Below are 22,795 nucleotides of genomic sequence, written 5' to 3'. Positions count from 1 at the left end.
TTGTACCAGTGTGCATTAATCGTGGGAGAGTCGAGGTGTGCTTGGGATTGTGGAGTCCTGTAACTCAGAGGTTAGAGCACTCGCCTCACAAGCGAGAGTCCTGGGTTTGATTCCCAACAAGGTGAAACTATAGGCAAGTTTCCTTACTCCACATGCTTGATAATAATTCCTCCAGAAAAAAAAAAAAAAATCGGTCATTTCAATCCACGACTGCTTGTGGGACACTGCTGTGCGCAATTGGCTGTTGTGTTTCACCTACAAATATACAGTTAATTCACTTTACAGTCTATTCTGTGAAGCGCTTTGAGACAGCTAGAAGATGTGAAAGCACTATATCAAATGCAAGAATTATATTATATAGTTTTATATTGCCCATAGGTGTGGATAACTTCTTATGACATGTTTCAGACTGCATATCATATGGAAAGTCTCAAACTTTATTCCATATCACAAGATTGGCTTGGATGAAGAAGGCCATTTGGCCTATCTAATCTCATTCCATCAGAACACTTACTGCCAGCCCCCTCTCACAGCATCAAGCTGCTTTTAAATGTGCGCAGTGACCTGGCCTCAACCGACTTTCCTGCTAACCTGCTTTAGTTATTTCCTCTGTGCAAAAAGAAAAACGTCCTGGTATCTATCCCCAAACTGACCTTTACAACTCTAAACCTATGCTCTCTTTTGCTGTGGTATTGGCGCATGCAGTTGTTAATCAATTGGTGGATTGCTCCAAAAAAAAGAATTGTTCACTCAATCCACGATGGTTTGTGGGACACTGTTGTGAGCAACTGGCTGCTGCATTTCACCCACAAAATACAGTCAGTTCACTTTCCAATATATTCTGTGAAGTGCTTTGAGACGTCTCAAAGATGTGATAAGGCGCTATATCAAATGCAAGGATTATTATCATACAAAATGTGTGCATTACAAGTGTTTCCCTTCCTCATTTTTTCAGTGTGTGCATGTCAACAAGCAAAAGGAACATTATCTAGAACCACACACATAAGCTCAGTTCATAGAAGCCATGGCATTTACCTTGTTCACTGACGTAACCTAGCACGAGCCTTGTAGCAAATCAGGTGGTGTGTATGGGAGGGGGCAAGGGGAAACTTCACAGGATAAACTGTAAAGTGGATTGACATGAAAAACAAAGGGATATATTTCCATTGGTCTTCAACCGTGCCTTCAGCTCCCCTCTCGACTCTCTACCCCCTCCTCGCTCCCTCCCTTCCCTCCCCTCACCCTGACCATTTCCCCCTGCTCGGGTCCCGATCCAACTGTCCAGCGCCTTGGGACGTCCTCCCGACGTGAAAGGCGCTCTATAAATGCAATCTTGTTATTGTTGTTGTTTAGGATAATTAGCAAAGGAGCAAAGTGGGGAGATTAAGGGATTTTTTTGTTTTTGTTTGTTTTACAGAATTGTTATGAATGTGGAATGCCTTGCCGGGTGTAACAGTCAAGGCAGGATCCATATTCATTTGTAATCTATCTGCTAGGGATCTTACAGCCCTATGGCCTTCATATTGATTTCAACAATTTCAGACCATAGCAGCTCACCTTGCCCCTCTTGTGACCATTACCACATCATCTGGGTCCCAAACACACCTTTTCTCTGTCTGGTCTGCCTATTTTGTTGCAATTTCCACCACCAACTCCCCACTTGTTTTGCATTATTAACACCTCTTTTATCCTATTTTGTTGCAATGCCCTCCTTTGTTTTGCATCATTAACACCTCTTTAACCCATCATCTCCTGTCCTCTACCCCATTTTCTCCTTGGTCTTCCTTGCCCTGCCTCCCAGCTCTGTTTGCCTTAAAAGCCTCTCCCTCCCAACATGCCCCAGTTCTGACAAAAGGTCGTGGACCTGAAATCTTGACTCACTTTCCTTTCTCCACAGATGCTGCCTGATGCTGTGTTCCCAGTGACTTTGTAAAAATATAGTCAATTCACTTTACAGTATATTCTGTGAAGCGCTTTGAGATGTCTCAAAGACACAATAAGACAAATGCAAGGATTATTCTTATTCTTATAGATATAATAGACTGCATGATCTTCTGTGCACTAAATTTCTATGGTTCAAATACAATCTTTTTGGAGTTTTTTTTTATTAAAAACTGTTCACCAATTGTATCCAAAGCAAGTGTTGTTTTCAATTTCCTGATACACTTTTATTGCTGTCATTATTTTTAACATCAAGCTACAATTATTACCCATGACTGGTTTATTGAATTGCTTTTGACATAGCAATCACAACTGTCAAGGAGTCCCGTAATGAAGTAGTTAGCGCACTTGCCTCACAAATGAGAGGACCTGGGTTAAATTCCCGGGCCTAGGCAAGTTTACTCCGTATAGCTCTGTTTAGCTTAGTAGTAAGTAGGGATCCGGTTGTTAGTTGATTGGCCGATCGCTTTTCAGGAGTACAATTCCCAAAATTGGATCATTCAATCCACGAATGTTTGTGGTACACTGGCGTATGCAAATGGCTCCTAAAATAGGTAATCCACCTCACATTATATTCTGTGACGTCTTAACTACATGATAAGGTGCTATATCAAATGCAAGGATTAACATTATTATTGGTGGCCATGCCTTCAATCACCATGCCCCAAACCTCTAGAAATCCTTACCTCAATTCCTCTGCTTTGCCTGTCTTCCGATTACACCTGAAAATATTCCTCTTTGACTGTGCATATTGTTACCTTCCTTTTCTCTCTAGCTCGACATTAAACTATGCCATTGTTAAGCACTCCAAGCTTAACCTGTGTGAAGGACACCGTATAAATGCAAGTTGTGTACTGTTTCGACAGACCTGTCAAGAAGTGGGTCACCTCTTTGTTCTCCCCTCACTGTTTTCCCTAACCTAGTTTATGTCTGGCAATCTTAACATACCATACAATTTGGTGGTCTTCAAACCTCAAAGGATTATTCAATTAATGGGGAAATGACTGGCTTTTGAAGGTTAAACTTTTATTTCAAGAGGAGACCTCAACATTTGTCATATAGTTTTTGAATCTAGAACAAATTTATAAACGTACCAATCTTGTTCACACCTTTGTGTGAGGAAAACTCCAGAGATTGTAAAACAATGGTCTTCCAAAGATTTGCAATCTTTTGGTCTTCCAGTTTTTTTATTTTATATGTGAATAGTGGCCAAGTTTTTTTTTTCATTTGTCACAGTGCCAAAGCAGCCACCATTACAATTACAAAATGTCAACCTGGCTCTGTCAGAAGCAGTCTCGCCTCAGTCTGAAAATTATGGATTCAAGTCCAACATCAGAATTTGAGCACATTTCCTATGCTGGCACTCTAGTGCAGTGCTGGGAGTGGAGGAGCATTGCGTTGTCATAAATATGCTTTGTATGAGACAGTAAGCATCAGTCCTGTTTGTCTATTCTGGTAAATGTTAAAGATTCCATGGCACGACTGACAAAGAAAAGGGAGTTGCTCCTGATGATCGGGCCAACAATCCAGATAAAATAGGTCATTCAGGGTTCCGAGATGCTACCCTGCATGAAGGGTCTTGTATAAATGCGAGTTGCTGTCATGCATGTCATGGGTATTGTGGGACATACATTGGTGTGCACAAATTGGCTGTCACATTCAATGTCATTCTATAGTAAATCCTGCAAAGCACGTTAAGACATTTCAATGACGTGACGGAATCCAATATCAAATGTAAGGGTTATTATACTACAGAATACTGCACTACTGTAGTTCATGCACATAGAGCCCTCTGCAGGGCTTCCCTGGTACAAATAAATTCAAACATTAGAAATCAGGAAACCTGCAACATCAGTACCCCCACCAAGTGATGTAACATAGTCTTAATAAACCAGGAATAGTCCCAAACACAACCCCTGCTCTAAGCTCGGATTTCAGATAAGACAGCACCATACTGATTGCACCATTTTTAGATGAAGGAAATTTTGGGCAGAGGCCAAGTCTAGCTATCCAAAAAATGGAAGCACATAATAATAATCCTTGCATTTGATATAGTGCTTTTCACATCTTCTAGATGTCTCAAAGCGCTTCACAGAAGACTGTAAAGTGAATTGACTGTATATTTGTGGGCGAAATGCAGCAGCCAATTGCCCACAAACAGCTGTGGATTGAAATGACCAATTTATTATTTTTAGGGGATTATCAGGCTTTTTAATAAGAGACAATAATAAATAATAATAAATAATACATACAATGGATCCTGGGTCAGCATAAAGCTAGGGTATCACTTTACACATGAACTTTTGTTTTTCGGTAAGCCAGGTAGAAATTAATTATTGCATTTAAGAGCATCTAAACAAAACTACAGTACTGAATTCCATATACATGGAAATCTCCCTTTACCTGGAATGGGTAAAATCAGTCTTCCTGTTTTCATTTGCTATCTAATGATCACTGCTGAAATTACGCACATGTTGATTTTGGCCTCAGACATGGTTTACTTTTACAATAATGTTCACAGTAATCAATCGTCTGATGAAAATCAGTGTCTGGGCTTAAACATGAAGAATCACTCTTTGTAATGTCAATGTAATAGAGATTGTCCAACCCCCATGGAATTCTTTATCAACTTTGAGGGGGAAACATTCTAGTGTGTAAAAAAAAGTGATCTGCAGGCAGTGTAAGGAATACTGAAATGTTGAATGATCAAAGATTTCACTAAGAGACACACTGTTTCAGTCTTTATTTTTTCAGAATATGTTACATTCCTAAGGGCATTAGCTGTACAGTATACAATCAGGAATTTTTCAAATGAAAATGAGGTAGAGCCACTCTATAAAAATACCTAATGTCTATTAAAGTATTTTTTAAAAAACGATTTTCACTAATTATTTTTTGGCAGTGAAAGTCAATTGTTAAAAATCGATTTTTCTTCTAAATTTAATTTCTAAATCATGAACTCACCAATTTTCTTTAGTATCCACACTCTGAAACTGCCCTTATTGCAATGCCCACTAGTGTATTGACTGAACCAGCTTTTTGTGAATATTGCCAGAAACAGCCACTCAATGTGCTCCTTAACAGTCAATCTCAATTTTCAGCAAATTTATTCCCTTGATTTTTTTCCTGCTTTTTGACTAAACAGACCCCAAAACACCCTGAAAAATACCTAAGTTTTTATTTTATTTATTGTATTTATTTTAATGCTCCCTAAAAGTATTCCATCTACAAAAACTTTGGATTTATTCTACAATGGTTAAACTCCATTTCAGATTTTGAAACCAAAGAATGGCAATGGTTACTATAGCTCAAATTCCATTTTTGCCTTTCTGATGCTGATCAACTTGTTATCCAAGATATTGCAACAAGCAGACCTTATACACATCCACTCAGCAGCAAACCCAATTCACTGGCCATATTTCTCAGTGATAAGGATTTTAAAAAAGGCTGGATTTTACTACATCATCAACACTGCTCTGGTCACTTTTTCATGACATGAATACAATTTGCAGCACCCTCACTTAATAGCAGTGCACAACACTAGAGTTGTAGTGTGTGAATACAAGTTGGGGGGAGTGAGTAATGCAGTGGCAAAGGCATTAAGAAAATACCATCAACATGTCTAATCTGTAGATGCAACAGATTCAGAGTGCTGCCTTCACTACTTTGCAGTGGCAGAAAATTGGCACCTTTGCTACTCATCAGCATGAATGTGTAGTAAACACACATATCTGAATCACCGACTCTGCTGGTACATGACTTGCTTGTAGCAAACTTTAATATCTGCACACCTGAGGATGAATCAACTCCTCTAATTTTTTGCATTGCTTTAAAGTTCAAGCCATTTCTTCCCAACGTGAAGGTGAATCAAAAACACATATTGATTAGCTGATGACATGAAAGGGGGCTTCACAACACAGAAGAGAATCTTTTCTGGTAAGTGGAGGGAAAACGGTGCTGCATTTTGCACTAAGAAGGACTAATAGTGTCCAATCATCTGCATAGTGATCTGTAAAAACTAATACCATGAACATCCACCAGATGATCAAATACCACTAACATCCACCAGATCTGCCCACCATATTCTCTATCGAATAGACTAGTGCCAGCTAGTGGCTAGTCCAGCAACATTTTATTTTCATTATGGCAAAAATGTAAGGATATTGGATACATTTTTTTAAAAATTCTATACATTTTCAGGTAAAGCACTTTTGTGAGCTTTCTCACCAATGTATGGCTCTCTGTACAGCACTGCATTGTGATCTCATTAAAATACTTTGATCGGTCTCTGGCGTTAAAGTTTGAAAGTTGTCTTTGACTGGAGACATTGGTTCAGGTTTCTGGAAAGGCAGAAGCTTCTCAGTTTCCCTGTAGAGAGGAAAACAAAATATTATTAAATGAAACTCTGAAGTGAATATGCAACTCTCCCACCTGAACTGCAGTACGTGCCTTAGCAAGGCATGAATATTATTTCTACAATGCATCAATTACTCGGCATAATGTTCAGCAAAATACGTTTTTCCTGAAAATTTAAGTGTTTCAGAACATGTCCTTGGTACCAGTGTCAATTACTTGGCACCAGAAACACTTGTTGCTAGCAATGAGTGCTGGAGCTGGTGGAAGCTGTGAAACCTTTGTTTTGCTGATTTTGACAATCTTTAATACAGGCAGAGGATACAAGTCATAATAGCAATTATTTTATAGACTTTCAGAGCCCAAGAGAATGCTGGGATAGTCTTGCAGGCACCAGTTCTTGCAGCAGTGATTGAAACACATAGAATGGATCACATATTAAACATATACCGGGGCACGGCGATTAGATACAAATCACATGACTGGGAGAACAACTGAAAAGCCTAATCGGGCCAGGCCAATACATTAGACAAGGATGCAACAGACGACAAATTGCCCTTGACTGGGTAACAAATCCCAAACCCAACAGAAGTACTTACATCTTAAAACCAAAATTCTTCCACAAATCACGGATTGTAACCTGTACTCTGGGATTATTCTCATCATTTGTGGCAGACTTATTCTTCTGTAGTCCTATGGATTTTTTGCTTAACCCGCTGGCTTTGGCTGATCCCATAGGCTTCAGTTTAGTGGATGATGTGGAAGATCTGCGGCTCAGTCTGCACAGTCCAGGAACCTAAACAAAATGCACTCTCTTTAATCTAGAACAGTATTACAACAGTCAAATCTATTTAATTTTCCAAATATGGCCTTATTAAAAAAAATTACACTGCAACAACAACATTCCAATTATAGAGCGCCTTTCACGTCGGGAGGACGTCCCAAGGAGCTGTACGGTTGGGTCAGGACCCGAGCAGGGGGGAAATGGTCAGGGTGAGGGGTGGGAAGGGAGGGAGCGAGGAGGGGGTAGAGTAGAGAGGGGAGCTGAAGGCACGGTCAAAGAGAAAGGTCTTGAGACCGGCCTTGAAGGAGGAAAGGGAGGAAGCAAGGCGAAGGCACTGGGGGACAGTACACGAGCTGCAGAGTTCTGAATGACCTGCAGCTTGTGGAGGGAGGTGCCGGGAAGGCCAACGAGGAGAGAGTTCCCATAGTCCAGCCTTGAGGTGACAAAGGCGTGGACCAGAGTTTCAGCCGCGTGAGGGGTGAGGTAGTGCTGTAGTCTGGCGACATTCTGGAGGTGATGGAAGGCAGTGCCAGTTGTGGCGCGGATATGAGGGAGAAAGGACAGCTCAGGGTCGAACAGAACACCGAGGTTCCTGACTGACTTTGAGAGGTGGAGAGTGCAGCTTTGGATGCTGATGTCAGCGCCTGAGGTGCGGAGGCACTGACGCGAACCAATCAGGAGGGCCTCAGTTTTACGCACGTTGAGCTGAAGAAAGTTGTCTCTCGTCCAGGACTCGATGTCAGACAGGCAGCTGTCAGGACATCGGTGGGCGTGGAGTTGAGGGTAGAGGAGGAAAGGTAGAGTTGGGTGTCATCTGCATACATGTGGAAGTTAACCCTATGTCTGCGGATGATGTCACCGAGGGGGAGCATATAGAGGGTGAAGAGGAGGGGACCGAGGATAGAGCCCTGAGGGACACCACACGAGAGAGTGCGGGGGGTGGAGGAAAAACCATTCGTGGAAATGAAGTGAAGACGGTGAGAGAGGTACGACCTAAACCACTCAAGGACAGGGCCTTGAAGGTTGAGGTGGGAGGACAAGCGGTGGAGGAGGATAGCGTGGTCGACCGTATCGAATGCTGCTGATAGGTCGAGGAGGACGAGGAGGCAGAGGGAGCCCTGGTCACAGATGGTCAGGATGTCATTGGCGACCTTGACCAGGGCAATTTCTGTGCTATGGGCTGCAGCCCAATGTTAGATGGTAAAACTGCATTATTCACTTCACATTATTTCGTGAGTTTCCCCCACAAAACAGTCAATCCACTTCGCAATAAACTCCGCGAAGCACTTTCAGACATTTCAACGACCCGATTAGGTGCTATATCTAATACAAGGATAATTATTAGAAAATTAAGTTTGTTCCCCTCCCTGTATTTAGAAAATTAAACCTGAATTTCATAAATTGATGAATTGTCTCTCTGTTCAGGTTTCCACCACAATAACAATAATAATCCTTGCATTTGATATAGCACTTTTCACATCTTCTAGACGTCTCAAAGGACGTCACAGAATATACTGTAAAGTGAATTGACTGTATATTTGTTTGCGAAATGTGGCAGCCAATTGCACACAACAGTGTCCCACAAACAGTTGTGGATTGAAGTGACCAATTTATTATTGTTTTTTTTCTTGAGGGATTATCAGGCGTGTAGGGTAAGGAAACTTACCCAAGATTTCGCCCTGCCGGGAATCGAACCTAGGATTCTTGCTTGCAAAGCAAGTTCTCTAACCACTGAGCTACAGGACTCCACTCAATATACTATTTAATGCACAACACAGAATTAGTTTCTGGCTAGGTACACTTGTAGGAGACGTGTATCCATGTTTCAGAACTGATCATTCTGTGGGAGAAAAAAATGTAATACACTACCTTTCAATCTTCACACTATTGTTTTGGTGGTTGCGTCATTTTCAACAATACATGAATAGTTTTCTTGTCTCCAAATTTAACTTATCTATTAACTTACAGCATTGAGGTAAATTTAATAATGAGATCAGTAAAGTGGATCTAAAGTTCAGAAGAATCGCTAGCATACTTACCCTATTCCTTATAGTTTTAATTTTCTCTGGTAATTCTGATGCAGTTGTAGGACTGGTAGTCTGGCTATCATCTGACGTAGAATCATCATTATTTTCCTTTCAGGGAAAAAAAAATCACATAGGAGAGGATAAATGCAGCTATAAATATTAAAAATCTTACATTATATTTAATAAAAATCCCCAAAGCATCTTAGTGCACAACATTGTAATCCCGCACCAAACTCCGCCACCCCATCACCCCCACTCTCGCCCAACTCCATTGGGTCCCTATCCTTCATAGGATGCAGTTCAAGATCCTGGTCCTCACCTACAAAGCCCTCCATGGCCTCACCCCACCCTACCTCTGTGACCTCCTATCCCCCTACCAACCCACCCGCTCTCTCCGCACAGCTGGCTCTGGGCTGCTCCACGTTCCCCTGACCCACCCAACCCACCATTGGCGGGAGAGCCTTCAGCCACTCTGCCCCCAACCTCTAGAATTCCATTCCCCAATCACTCCGCCTCGTGACTCCTTAGCCTCCTTCAAGTCCCGCCTCAAAAACCTCCTCTTCGATCGTTACATTAGTCACTCCCCTAAAGGCACTATACAAATGTAATCTTGTTGTTGTAGTAAACATACATCCAAATCTGAACTCTTCCTGGACTTTTGAGAGGATCCTAAGGAATCCACACCACTGCACAAACTGCCTGAGGAGGTGCTTATCCCCACCAGGGATTGTGAGGCGTTTGTCATTTCACAGTCGTCCTCTTTGGATTCCTCAGAATGCTCCATTCTGTTTAGTTTGGATTGGTTATCACTTTGCACAATGACATGTGTTGCTTCTTGAGAGATGTTACTCCATTTATATTGAGTTGAGTCCATTTTTCTTTGGAACTGTTGCAGTATAGCTAGCCCACCAGTAGGACTGGGCATTCTACATTTCTGTCCAATATCTCCAGACCAATTGAAAGCACTAAAACTTTTCCTGGATGTGGAGGGAAATTCTGTCATAGCCACACTTGTATTCAGAATGTTGTTTATAGGTTCAGGGGGCTCTTCATTCTTCTCACATTCACTGTTGCTTGCAGGCGTTGCAAAAGCATCATCTGTGACCCTTCTGGATGGACTTATTGGGGTCAAGTCTTTGTTTCTAACTGAATCCATTTCATTAAATATCACCTTGACTTCATCTTGTTGATCAGATGCACAGATCTCTTCGGGGCTACAGAAGAACCTACAAAAAGGGGAATTTTTAAAAATTGTCTTAAAAAGTACCTTTCATTTTGGTTGACTATTTGCAACAAAGGTTAAACACGACATGTAGGAAATGCATCAAACATACTGTTTTTGTAAGGAATGGCAACTGTCCCAAACTTGTGTTAAGAATTTCAGAAAAATGTAATTTGTTGTTCAGATTTGCTCTTTTGACTGCATACTGGCATAATGAAACGTTTTTAAAAAATACTTTTACTTTTATATTTAAAAAATATATAGGAGGATTAAAATATTCAACACAAATAACGAGATGAGATGAAAGTATGTTTAATGTTGATAGGGGGAATGGAAGAAAAGCAGCAATTATCAAATGTTGTGCTTACTGATGTAAGGAGACCAGCAATAATGGAAAATGACTTCATGTTATGTGCAGCCTTTATACATTCCTAGTAAGATGGAGAAAAGCTCTATCTAGCCTGCCCCAAAACTGTACTTTTAGTTCCATGCTCAGAAAAGCACACCAACTGCTTAAGTGACATTTCCATTTTTCACATTAACCATTTTCTAGAGAAGGGAATTTCTCCTGACATCCTGGCCAAAAATCCTCCAATAAAATTCATTCACCACATGGCTGTTGTTGGACACTGCTGTGTGGGAGTTGGCTGCTTCTTTCACCCACAAAACAGTCACTCCACAGTAAATACTGCAAACCTCTTTGAGATGTCTTTCTGATGTGAAAGGTGCTATACCAAATGTAAGGAATATGAGATTAGTCATGCTGCGTGATCCAAGGTTGAAGTTTGGCCAATTTAATGGTGTGGATGACATTATTACTTACTAAATTATAAAGATTTTGTTAGCACCCATAGATCAGAGCCAAGGTTTCAGAGATAACAATGGATTACTACACCAAATCNTTTTTTCAATCCTGCATCTTTTTATTAATCCCTCTATTCTGTATCAACTTCTAGAACTTTATACAGTAGCTTTTAAAAATCACTAATTATCTTTGAAATGAGTAATACAGTTAGTTGAACAGAGAACCCATGGAGGTCAGGCAATGGGTCCCAATCAGTTTTAGACTGGCAGATTTGGAAGAAAATCTTCAGACTCAGATTTCAGGCACAACTATTTGAGAAATAATGAACAATATGAATAATTGGAGGAAAGTAACCATGTGATACATTAAGTTGAAAAACGTGGCCAGTTAATTTGTTTACTAGCTCACAGGGATATTCTCTCTCTCTCCCACCTCCGCCGTAATGGTTTAACCCAAAACTGCCCATGGGATAGTTGGTTGTGCTTCAATATAAAAATCTCAGTTGAATAAATGGTAAAGGTTGTTCCCGCCCCAACCACAAATGGGTTTGGGAATGACGAAGACCCTTTAGCCCACTTAAACATATTCCTCCAGAATACTAAACCTGTTGTCCTCCCATCACAGGGTCAAGCTGTTTATTTAAGAGTTGGGGGTGGGGGGGATGATAAAGAAAGCAAAAACAAATAGTACACAGGTGGCCAATCAATAAATTAAGACATTGGAATGTTTTAATTACTTTTCAGCCCTTGTGAAAAAAAACTTTTTCCTGTAGTTGTCATAGACTATAGATAATGACCATTGGCCAGCGAATATTGCCTCTTCTCAATATCTCTGTCGCCCTAAAAAAGTTTTAGACACAATGTCACTGTGTGGGTTGCACACTAGTTTTAATTGATTATAATTTTATAGTTGGATTTATGCCGACTCAAGGAATACGTTTACCAAGAAATCAAACAAGGCGTGAACTGTGAAATGAAACTTTGTATGTAAATCAACCCAAACTGCCTACAGGACATGTTTTCCGTCAACCTACCCATATACTAAAACAGCTTGCTCCATAGCTTGAAGATGCATTTAAAAAAGATGACAATTTTTGAGGACAAGATCACAGATGGGTTTGGGAATGACGAAAACCCTATAGCCCACTTAAAACATATCCCTCCAGAATACCAACCCTGTTGTCCTCCCATCACAGGGTCAAGCTGTTTTTTTAAAATTGTGAGCAACAGCAAAAGCAGGTTTCTGTCCTTTTAAATAAAAAGGTGTAATGTGCTCTTTGTTTTACTATAAATAACTTAAGAAAAGCAAAACCAGAACAAACTTTACCTGCTTCTGGTTCCAGGAACAACAACAGCACCTGCATCTTCATTTCTCCTCTTCAGTACAGTGGCAAAACGATTCCGGATTTTGCAAGAAGAAGTTTGACTTTTGTAATGGTTTTCGGATAATGAGATTCTCTCTCTTCAGTAGGGGATTGCTGAGGTAGGCAATTTGCAGCAGTTTCTTTAGTTTTTTTACTATTTGAGAAGGAGTATTGACTTAACAAGTCTCCATCTGATAGGAGTCATCTGATGGGAAAAATAAAATTATTAAAAACTCTTTTCAAAGAGTTATATACAATATTTACATTTGTATAGTGTCTTTCACATCGGCAAGATGTTCAGAGAACCTGAAGATCCAACCGCTGATGGTGGGGCGGGCCGGGGACGTGGAGCAGGCCGGGGCCTGCTAAGCGGAGGGAACAAAGAATTTGATAAGGGGTTAGCAGGTCACAAAGATAGGACTGGGATAGGCTGTGGAGGGCCTTGAAAATGAGGCCTTTTAACTCTATCCTCTGAGGGATGGGGAGGCAGTGGAGCTGGGTAAGGATGGGGGTGATGGGGTCATGGAGCTTGGTGCGGAAGAGGACACAAGCTACAGAGTTCTGGATGATCTGCAGCTTGTGGAGGGAAGAGTTGGGAAGGCCGACAAACAGGGAGTTGACGTAGTTGAGCCTAGATGTGATAAGAGCGTGAAAAGTTGCGAATGTGGGGGAAGGCAGAGTGGATCATGGCATAGATGTGGAGGAGAAAGGACAGTTGAGGGTCAAAATAAATGTCAAGATTCCTGACTGGCTCAGTGAGCTGGAGTGTGCATCCATGGATGGTGATGCTGCCAGTGCCTGAGGTGTGGAGGCGCTGACTGGATTTAAACAGGAGTTCCTTGGTCTTGTTGACATTCAATTGAAGAAAGTTAGCTCTCATCCAGGACTTAATGTTTGACAGTGGTCCTGGAGTCAAGGGTGGAGGCAGAGAGATAGAGTTGGGTGTCATCCGCATACATGTCTGCGGATGATGTCACCAAGAGAGAGCATGTACAAGTTGAAGAGGGATGCTAGAAGGCTGGAGATGTCAGAGGAAAGTGGGGGAGGATTTGAGGGCAAGATGGTAGAGGGCATTGTTTGCATTGAACTGCATTAGAGTGAGCCAGGAGTTATGGCTCAAGCTGCATTCCATTTTGAACTATTACTGCTACAGCAAATGTTATGATAGGCAGATTTAAACATTAAAACACTACAAATAATCAACCCTTTCTTCTTTTAAAAATATTTGAATTGCTTAGTCAGGCTTTGAGACACCCTCTCAACACGAAAGTCGCTGAATCAAATGTAAGATTATGATTATTATAATTGGAAGTCCAACTACATGATTTGCAAATTTTGAAGGCGATTTGTTTTAAACAAAAAATTACAGTAATTACTATGGCAAGACAGTTTTTTTTGTTACCTTCTCGAGGTCTTTTAGGGGTGCTGGAGAGCTTTAATCTTTTAATACTAATCACTTTTTCTATACCCCTAGTGCAGGGCTTTGCTGGCGATATTTCTGATTTTGGAACCAAAAGTTCATTTTCATTAGGCCTATAGTTTTTGCTCCATATACTATGCATATGTGGAGCTTGGAGCTTTCTGGTTGCTTGGTCATTCCATCCACGACTTTTTGCTGATTGAGGCTGGTTGAAAAAAAAAGAGAAATGTTTTAGCCCAGCAGCCTACAATATTAATAGAAAACAAAATTAAACATTTTTTTTATGCTGAATCAGTTTTAGTTAAAATAATAGAACTTCTTGAAATATAAAATCTAAAATTTTGCATAAGGCTTGTGAGCGAGTAAAAAAATAATTGTTCATGTGCAGGCGGGGTAACAATGTCTAAAAATTAAAGCATTCATTTACTTTGCAAACAGATCACACTAAAACTCACAGCAAGGCAATTAGCATCTGAATCAAAGGTCAATAATTTAAATAGGTCCTTTCATTATGCATGGTTTGATCAAGACACCCAATGAAAGTTCAGAGCAAAGCTGAAATGGTAAATATGGGTTCTAATATAAATGAAGACATTACTTAAAATGGACAACCTTCCATCCACACAGAATATTAAATATAGTAAATACTTAAAGGATTTTTTAGTTAGTTAAAAAAAATTAAGCCATTTGTACCTACAACTCATACATTACCTTACAAGTGTCTGGATTGTAAGAATCTATGGTTTCCATTGTATTAATATCTACATTTCCAAGAGCAATCTGAAGAGCTGTTTGGTCACCCATGTTACTGAAGTAACCAAGTTAAGGAACAGGATTTTCATTATTAAATATATTGCCTCTGAGAAACTCCTATGGATCACAATTCACCAACACTATTTCACCACAATAATGGTAGACACATGACAAGTTTGGAGAAGCAAATGGCACATTTTCCAAATTTGCAAAATAGCTCAATAGTGATTTTCTTGCCCAAACCCCAAAACATACAAAGAAGTGAATTAAATCAATGGGTAGAATAGTAGGATGCACTACAATTGCTGACTTTTATATAAATAAAGCTGTTGCTTTTAAAATCTGTATTATGTGGGTTATTGCACAAACAAAAATGCATACACTACATCTATCCAGTCATATCGTAAAGATAAATAATAAGGATGAACAATATCACTGTAAATACTCTCGCAGAATATGGTCTCTATAAATTAAGACTGTTTCATATATAGTCCAAACATCAGGCATTTTACTAGCACAGAATCTGCAAATCTGTCTAAACCGGATAGTCCATTTTTGAATAAACATTAATTTAGATGATCCTTACATTTCATATAACGCCTGATTGCATCATTGAGACATCTCAAATCACTTCACAGAATATATTGTAAAGTGGAATAAGTGTGCATTTTGTGGGCGAAATGGGGCAGCCAATTGAATTAGCTAATCTGATTATATTGACTTTCAATCTTGGCTGAAGCACAAGTAGTACTCACAGAAGAACAAAACTTGCGGTCACCCACGAAAGGCTGCAACACATTGAAAAACGTCATTCTAAAAACAAGTGTTCACTTCATTAGTGAAAGGCATCTGCGGCATAAGCTGTACACATCCCATTTCACAAATTGATTTTTCTAAAAGGTAGCAAAACATTTTTCCACCCATTGTTTCTTCAGTTTTCATTTCCATACATCAACTTAAAATATTAAGTTTAATTCGCCATGCAACATTCCTAGTCGAGAAGGCATCTTGTGTCAAGGCTATTGACTGAGGGTAGCCATGGATCAGACACTCTCAAGATTTGAAATTCCTGTAGCTGTAGAGAACAGCAACAAAATTTGCATTCATCAATTAAGCGCCACATCAGACTTTACATTTTACTCATCTCCTTTGCTCTTCGAGCCACCACTCTACACAAAAAAGCCTGACACAGATAGAACGTCTGGCTTGCTACATCCGCAAAAAGTTGTAAAGTTTTGTTGGTATAAGTGATTATGTTTGTTTCAGCTGACCAATGGATAAATGTGTAAGGATACTGTCCAGCATAGTCAAGTGACTTTGGATCAACGTCATCCAAGTAAGGATTTAAAGGAACAAGTTTCCGTTTTATTGGATCAACTACTAGTTGATACAGAAACGTATTATTTGCTCTTGTGAACCCCTCTATGTATTCTTCTGGTACAGTCATATTATTCTTCAGATAATGTCCCATTTTCTTTATTACCTGCAACAAAAAATAGAAAAAAAAATGAAAAGTGGAATTGGCAGGTCTATTGGATACGAAAAAGACTTCTTCAAATTGCTTAGACTTATAATATTACAATAAAATTGTAGTGTATGAAAACATAAAGGGAAACCTGAACATTTATTTTCACGTTCCTGCTGCTTGATTAGAAGATGGAGTTTTTGATGAAAAGACTAGTTTTAATAGGAGAAAGCATTCTCAATTAAAATACCTTAACCTTAATTAATCCATTCACCAGCACAGAAGTTTTCTTTCCGGTTTCTGATATTGTATTTCTATCTTTCCATCTGTGACCACAACGTTTTCAATAGCTACTGAAATTACACTATTCAAACCTCAGAAGGGTAGTAGGTAAAAGTGACTAGTATTTACCAGCTTCTAACATTGCTTGAGATAGTGAAAGAATCAGGAATATGAATTGAAAGAGATGATTTAGGTAATGCCATAGTATGACTAGAAGACAGAAATACACCAAGAAGCCAGAAAGGCTTTCATTCCTGAAGAATAGAAGATGCATGAAATATAAATTATGTCAAAAGTAGTGAATGTTAGGTAACCCAACTGCTTTATATTACTGGAAAGAACAAAGATGGAGAGAAACACGGATTTTGGAAACCAAGCACCAGTTCACATAAGATTGGAATTATTAGCACCACCAGTCAACTGATAACATCCATCAAAGCAAAACAGTTGCACCCAAAGGTAGAGTCCCCAATGAACTGAACTTAGGTACGGTCCCATCAGAAGAGGCTCAATGAAGCTACTGGTCTTTGCCTGTCCAATGCTTTCTATCCTAGCTTAATTCTACTAGTTAAGGTCAACATGCAGTCAATACCCTGGTCACATTTATTTATACACGTGCCTGAATCACCACTCCTGATAATTCGTCACAGAGCACTTTTAGCTTGGAGCGATGAGTTATCAGTTTATTGTGTATCAAAAATATTCTGCAGAAATGAATCTATTGAAAACACTGGCAGCAAAATGTAAAACATTTTTAAAAATTAGCACTTACCACTTGTTTGATATTACATACATCAATAAATGCACATACATAAAATTAGGTTTAAAATGACCTACTGTTATTATATCTGGATTGTTGGCAATCCTAAGCAATTTACATGCTTTGGCTAAACCTATTCCATGGAGAGATGCCAAGTAGTCACATCCTGATAGAATACACATATATCTGAATTTCTCTTCAGTGAAAACATCTCCCAGTTGTTTGCACTTGCCAAACTGAGCCTGATCAATCTCCAGCCCATTCCCGTACTTGTCCACTTTCAGTACGACCTAAAATAAATGAAATTATTCAAGTAACTTTACAAAATTCAATATCAAGATTTGCACCTCATTTGTATACTAATTCTATCTCTTCTCCATCCTCCTCCTAAGATATAAAAGCACAATGCAGAAAAAACATACTATTGGTCAGCTAAGGGATGGGAGTTCCGGAAAATTTAAAATATTTAGTGTTCCTAAATATAAGACTAAGAGAATTGTGTGGTATAGTAGATCAGGACAATACCCTTCCCATGTCCTAAATCTAGGTTCAAATCCAGTCCAGACTAATAGGATGAAGGTGTGTAAAAGTATCACTTTTAATGAGACTATGAAGATTTGTGTGGGAGGTAGAATTAACGTACCCATCTGGGAGAACTTGATGCGAATACTGGGTGACCAGGAAAAACATTCTCCCCATCAGAGATATCCTTAACTTTAATAAACACAACATTCATTCAGCTTTTATTCTTAAAAAATAATTATTTTGATGTTTGAGTCAATATAGATGCATAGTTTTACAATAGAAATCTTCCTGAGCGGAATCAACCCGTGGTAAATTTTCAACAATGATAAAGTGAAGACCATAACATCTCATTTCAAATATCAATATTTTGTTGAATTTAAACATACAAGACATAAATTGTTTCCACTGAAATTATTTGAGCTGTTTTGGGAGATGTACACTACTACTTCACCAGAGCAATAGAAGCAACAGATAATTTGAGAAATATTAGAGAATATTTTGCACAACAAGTACTACATCTCTTTTATTGAATGATGAATTGAACAGACACTGAGTCAAGTCATATTAGTACAATTTTCTGTGCACAACTCAAACTATTCATTTAGATCTTTGAAAGTAAATGGAAGAAATTATTGTAAAAGCAAAATTTCTCTTCTCTCCAATTTTTTTCAAGCTCAGCCTATAATTAATGTGCTTCTCAAAATAACATTTGATCCAATTTAGCTGGGATTAGTTAATGTGATTAAATTACATTATTGTGCAACATGCTGAATCTGTGCTTAAAATTTAAGTTATTGTAATTTCCTAACAAATTATATATCTAAATATTCGTTTGCTTCAAGTGTTGCTCATTGGCAATAAAAATACTGTTTATATGTTGTTGATACCTTTTTACATCCAAATGCCAGGAGATCTGAATCCTCTGTGATTACTGCTTGAACTATGCCAGTCTTGTTAAAGTAAGCTAGTTGAGCATCTGCTTCATAGGGTGCAACAATGCAATCCATTCCCTTTTTTCTTGCAGCCTGAAGGGATTACAAAAAACATTCTCATAGTCAGTACAAGCCTTTTTTTTTAAATATAAGAGCTGTACATCTTTTGCCCTCACTATTGTTCTCCTTGCACCATTCGCAACTAAAAGTAATCCCTCACAAAAGTTGCTCAGACACCAATCACCAAGAAGGTGAGCAACAGCTCTGGGAGAACTTCTATTTCTCACAGTGAAGAAAGACTTGGCCTTTATTTGACGATAATAGCTAACACTGCTAGTTCAGCATGTGGCAGATTTATTTTTTGGTCAGAATGAGAGTGTCTAACGCATACAGAAACACATCATGATGTTTAAAAGTATAAATCAGAGTTCTACATGTGTTTCCTACCTATACATGGAAATCTCCTTGTATTTGAAATGAGCACGCTGCTTGCTCAATTCCAGAGAGCATTCAGTGAGATCATGAGATTGGTGAGATCGAAGGCTTGGGGACCCCATTGGGCATTGCCCTTGAGTATTACTGGAGTTCAACCAGTTAAAAGGGCTTGGCTTGCTATTGAGAGCAACATCTGCCAAGCTTCCCAAACATTTATCCAGGAGCTAAGTTGGATGAATCCTTGCAACAACTGTTCTGCCCTTCAAAGTCCTACCATCAAGCCATTTCTCTTTTTGAAAAATGCCATGGGATCTTTACCTGAACAAGCAGACATGGTATTGGTATAACACCACATCTGAAAGATAATGCCTCTGACAGTGTTCTTCCAACACTGTATTGCAGTGTCAGTCTAGATTATGAGCTAAAAATCCCGAGATAGGGCTTGAACTCACAACTTTTTGACTTAGAGGCAAAAGTCCTGCCAACTAATAATTTAGTTATAAAAATGTAAAAAGTGCTGAAAAATCACATGCTTTTATAACTTCATGAGCCATTGCAGGGGTAATGTTGACACAGCGGGTGAAACACTCTCTGGCTTCCGCTGTCTTCCCCTCACGAAGGAGCTGCTTCCCTTTTTGAAAGTTTGCTTGCCTACGCCTGCAATGCAGAAAACCACCAAAGTTTATAAACCACAAGTATCAACAGGCAGATAAAAGACACAGACTTGTGCAATGGCCTATAATGAAAGAAATCTGCTGCTAGAGCAAAATACCAAGGATAAGCAAACTGCACGCCTAGAACTAAAACTTTAAATTAGACTTCCTGCTTAAAACCTAGTTCTTCAGAGCACTACAAAACATGCAGCATACTAAATTGTTAATTGCACACATTAGTAATAATTATGAAATAAAATTAATAAAAACTGACATGATCTTATTCCTTATTCAAGTTGAAAGGTGCTATACAAATGTAATTTTGTATTTATTGTGGAGTCCTGTAGCTCAGTGCTTAGAGCACTTGCATCGCAAGACATGGGTTTGATTCCCAGCAGGGCAAAACCTTGAACACGTTTCCTTACTCCACACGCCTGTTTACCTAGCGGTAAATAGGAACCCGCTTGTTAGTCAATTGGTAGATCTCTTTTTCGAGAGTAATAATTCCTTCTCCAAAAGATAATAATAATTTGATTACTCAAGCCACGGCTATTTGTGGACACTGCTGTGCGCAATTGGCTGCCACATTTCCCCACAAAATATACAGTTAATTCACTTTACAGTATATTAAGTGAAACGCTTTGAGACGCCTAGAAGGTGCTATATCAAATGCAAGGATTATTATTATTATACTTTTAGTGAGCCCCTGGCAGTTTCCTCATTAACCTCTGCCCAAATACATACAATGGACAAGTTATAAACATTAACCTTTAAAACAACTACAGGAAATAATAAGGTTACTTACTCTCGGCGAGATTTTTCCACCTCTTTTTTAGAAGGTAAATGGCATCCATCAAAAACTAGTATTGGTTTGACACCAAACGAGTCCAACATTTCAACAAATTTCATACAGTAATACACATATCTGAAATTAGAGATGCACATTAATCTTCATATTTAAACACTCAGTGAATATTTAAAGATTTGTAGTTCTGGGCTTGGACATCTCCAAAGCATGCGATGGTATCTATATGTTATTATGTAGTAATGGTTCATTGTGGTTTACACATCTATAAAGAAAATGACTGCTGCAGCAAGCTTCTTCTCCCTCCTCCCCCAAATACTTGCTGAAGTTGCTAGCCATTTGAATGACTAAAGAAAATTCATGAGAAGTGGCCACCGCTATGAGATGGTGGGACATTGTTTTCCACATATCATCATGTTAGGTCTCATTTGCACGAGCTATGAAAAAGAAATACAAGATATTGTTCCTCTGGTGCTGTCAGACACCCATCTGGTAGTTTATTTTTTACAGCTCTGGGGTATGTTTCTGAGCACCGGCCTCTCCATCTGGAGTGGCGATACAAAAGACTGCGTACATTAGCCAGAAATGTTCCTTGTGCAGAAAAGTTCAACGTAAGACGTGCGGTATTATTCTAGAAATCAATTTCTGAATCAAAAAGTAAATTTTCGCTGACATTTCATCCCCAAAAGAAAGTAAGGCCACCTGCATCAAGATCATGCGTGCACAGTATTAGTGTATGCATGCAATATATCATTATTTTATATTACAGGGGGAAAAAAAAGAGTCTTACTGCTCGGTTTTTTCTCCTTTTGCTAATTTGTCAGCACATGCAAAAGCTCCTTTGTGAAGCCAGCAATACATGTCCACGGCCACTGTCTGGCCTCTGTATTTCTTGATGTGGATCGGCTCTGAGGCTTCCTTGACAAACGACAACAATCCTTGAATCCCCATGGTTTACCTGTGCTCCTGCGGACAGGGAGACAGGGAGAGAGGGAGGGAGACAGGGAGAGAGGGAGGAAGGGAGGGAGAGAGGGAGGGAGGGAGGGAGGGAGACAGGGAGAGAGGGAGAGGGAGACAGGGAGGGAGAGAGAGGGAGACAGGGAGGGAGAGAGAGGGAGAGAGGGAGGGAGATAGGGAGACAGGGAGAGGGAGACAGGGAGACAGGGAGGGAGATAGGGAGACAGGGAGGGAGGACGACAGGGAGAGAGGGAGGGAGACAGGGAGGGAGGGAGACAGGGAGAGAGGGAGACAGGGAGGGAGGGAGACAGGGGAGACAGGGGAGGGAGACAGGGAGGGAGACAGGGAGACAGGGGGAGGGGAGACAGGGAGGGAGGGAGACAGGGAGGGAGACAGGGAGGGAGACAGGGAGGGAGATAGGGAGACAGGGAGGGAGACAGGGAGGGAGACAGGGAGGGAGACAGGGAGGGAGACAGGGAGGGAGACAGGGAGGGAGACAGGGAGGGAGACAGGGAGGGAGATAGGGAGACAGGGAGGGAGATAGGGAGACAGGGAGGGAGATAGGGAGACAGGGAGGGAGATAGGGAGACAGGGAGGGAGATAGGGAGACAGGGAGGGAGAGGGAGACAGGGAGGGAGAGGGAGACAGGGAGGGAGATAGGGAGACAGGGAGGGAGAGAGAGGGAGACAGGGAGGGAGAGAGAGAGGGAGAGAGGGAGGGAGACAGGGAGGGAGATAGGAGACAGGGAGGGAGGGAGGGAGACAGGGAGACAGGGAGGGAGGGAGACAGGGAGAGGGAGGGAGACAGGGAGAGATAGGGAGACAGGGAGGGAGATAGGGAGACAGGGAGGGAGATAGGGAGACAGGGAGGGAGATAGGGAGACAGGGAGGGAGATAGGGAGACAGGAAGGGAGAGGGAGGGCGACAGGGAGAGAGGGAGGGAGGGAGACAGGGAGAGAGGGAGGGAGGGAGAGAGAGGGAGGGAGACAGGGAGGGAGAGGGAGGGCGACAGGGAGAGAGGGAGGGAGGGAGAGAGGGAGGGAGATAGGGAGAGAGGGAGAGAGATAGGGAGACAGGGAGAGAGGGAGGGAGATAGGGAGACAGGGAGAGGAGGACGACAGGAGAAGAGGAGGGAACAGGAGGAGGGAGACAGGGAGAGGAGGAGGGAGGGAGACAGGGAGAGATAGGAGACAGGGAGGGAGAATAGGGAGACAGGGAGGGAATAGGGAGACAGGGAGGGAGACAGGGAGAGAGACAGGTAGACAGGGAGACAGGAGGGAGAGAGGGGAGAGATAGGGAGACAGGAGATGAAAG

At 40.6% G+C, this 22,795-nt stretch overlaps 1 protein-coding gene across 1 annotated transcript; it reads right to left on the bottom strand.

Moving 5' to 3' along the window:
• Positions 1-4,679: 4,679 nt before the first annotated feature.
• On the bottom strand, positions 4,680-21,505 carry exo1 (exonuclease 1). Its single transcript, XM_042333749.1, has 14 exons — positions 21,316-21,505; positions 20,526-20,645; positions 19,601-19,724; positions 18,588-18,725; positions 17,253-17,465; positions 15,964-16,151; positions 14,627-14,723; positions 13,892-14,120; positions 12,631-12,692; positions 12,459-12,589; positions 9,737-10,331; positions 9,118-9,213; positions 6,894-7,090; positions 4,680-6,309 (listed from the first exon to the last, which is right to left on the bottom strand). Exons 1-14 carry the CDS (start codon positions 21,474-21,476, stop codon positions 6,165-6,167), a joined length of 2,496 nt encoding a protein of 831 aa, XP_042189683.1. The 5' UTR covers positions 21,477-21,505; the 3' UTR covers positions 4,680-6,164.
• Positions 21,506-22,795: the final 1,290 nt, after the last annotated feature.

Source organism: Callorhinchus milii, unplaced genomic scaffold (assembly GCF_018977255.1).
Source record: "Callorhinchus milii isolate IMCB2004 unplaced genomic scaffold, IMCB_Cmil_1.0 Scaffold3, whole genome shotgun sequence".
NCBI lineage: Eukaryota > Metazoa > Chordata > Chondrichthyes > Chimaeriformes > Callorhinchidae > Callorhinchus > Callorhinchus milii.
Note: the sequence above shows the minus strand (reverse complement) of the source record. Positions and strands in the feature narration are given on the sequence as shown.

What these genes read in the sequence shown, in the direction of transcription:
- exo1 (XM_042333749.1), bottom strand. Translation starts at nt 21,476, where the DNA reads ATGGGGATTCAAGGATTGTTGTCGTTTGTCAAGGAAGCCTCAGAGCCG. An exon ending in ACAATCCAGATATAATAACA is followed by an intron (nt 16,152 to 17,252) that starts GTAGGTCATTTT and finishes TTTTTGTTGCAG; the next exon opens with GTAATAAAGAAAATGGGACA. An exon ending in AAGAATTTTGGTTTTAAGAT is followed by an intron (nt 6,310 to 6,893) that starts GTAAGTACTTCT and finishes TCCTCTCTACAG; the next exon opens with GGAAACTGAGAAGCTTCTGC.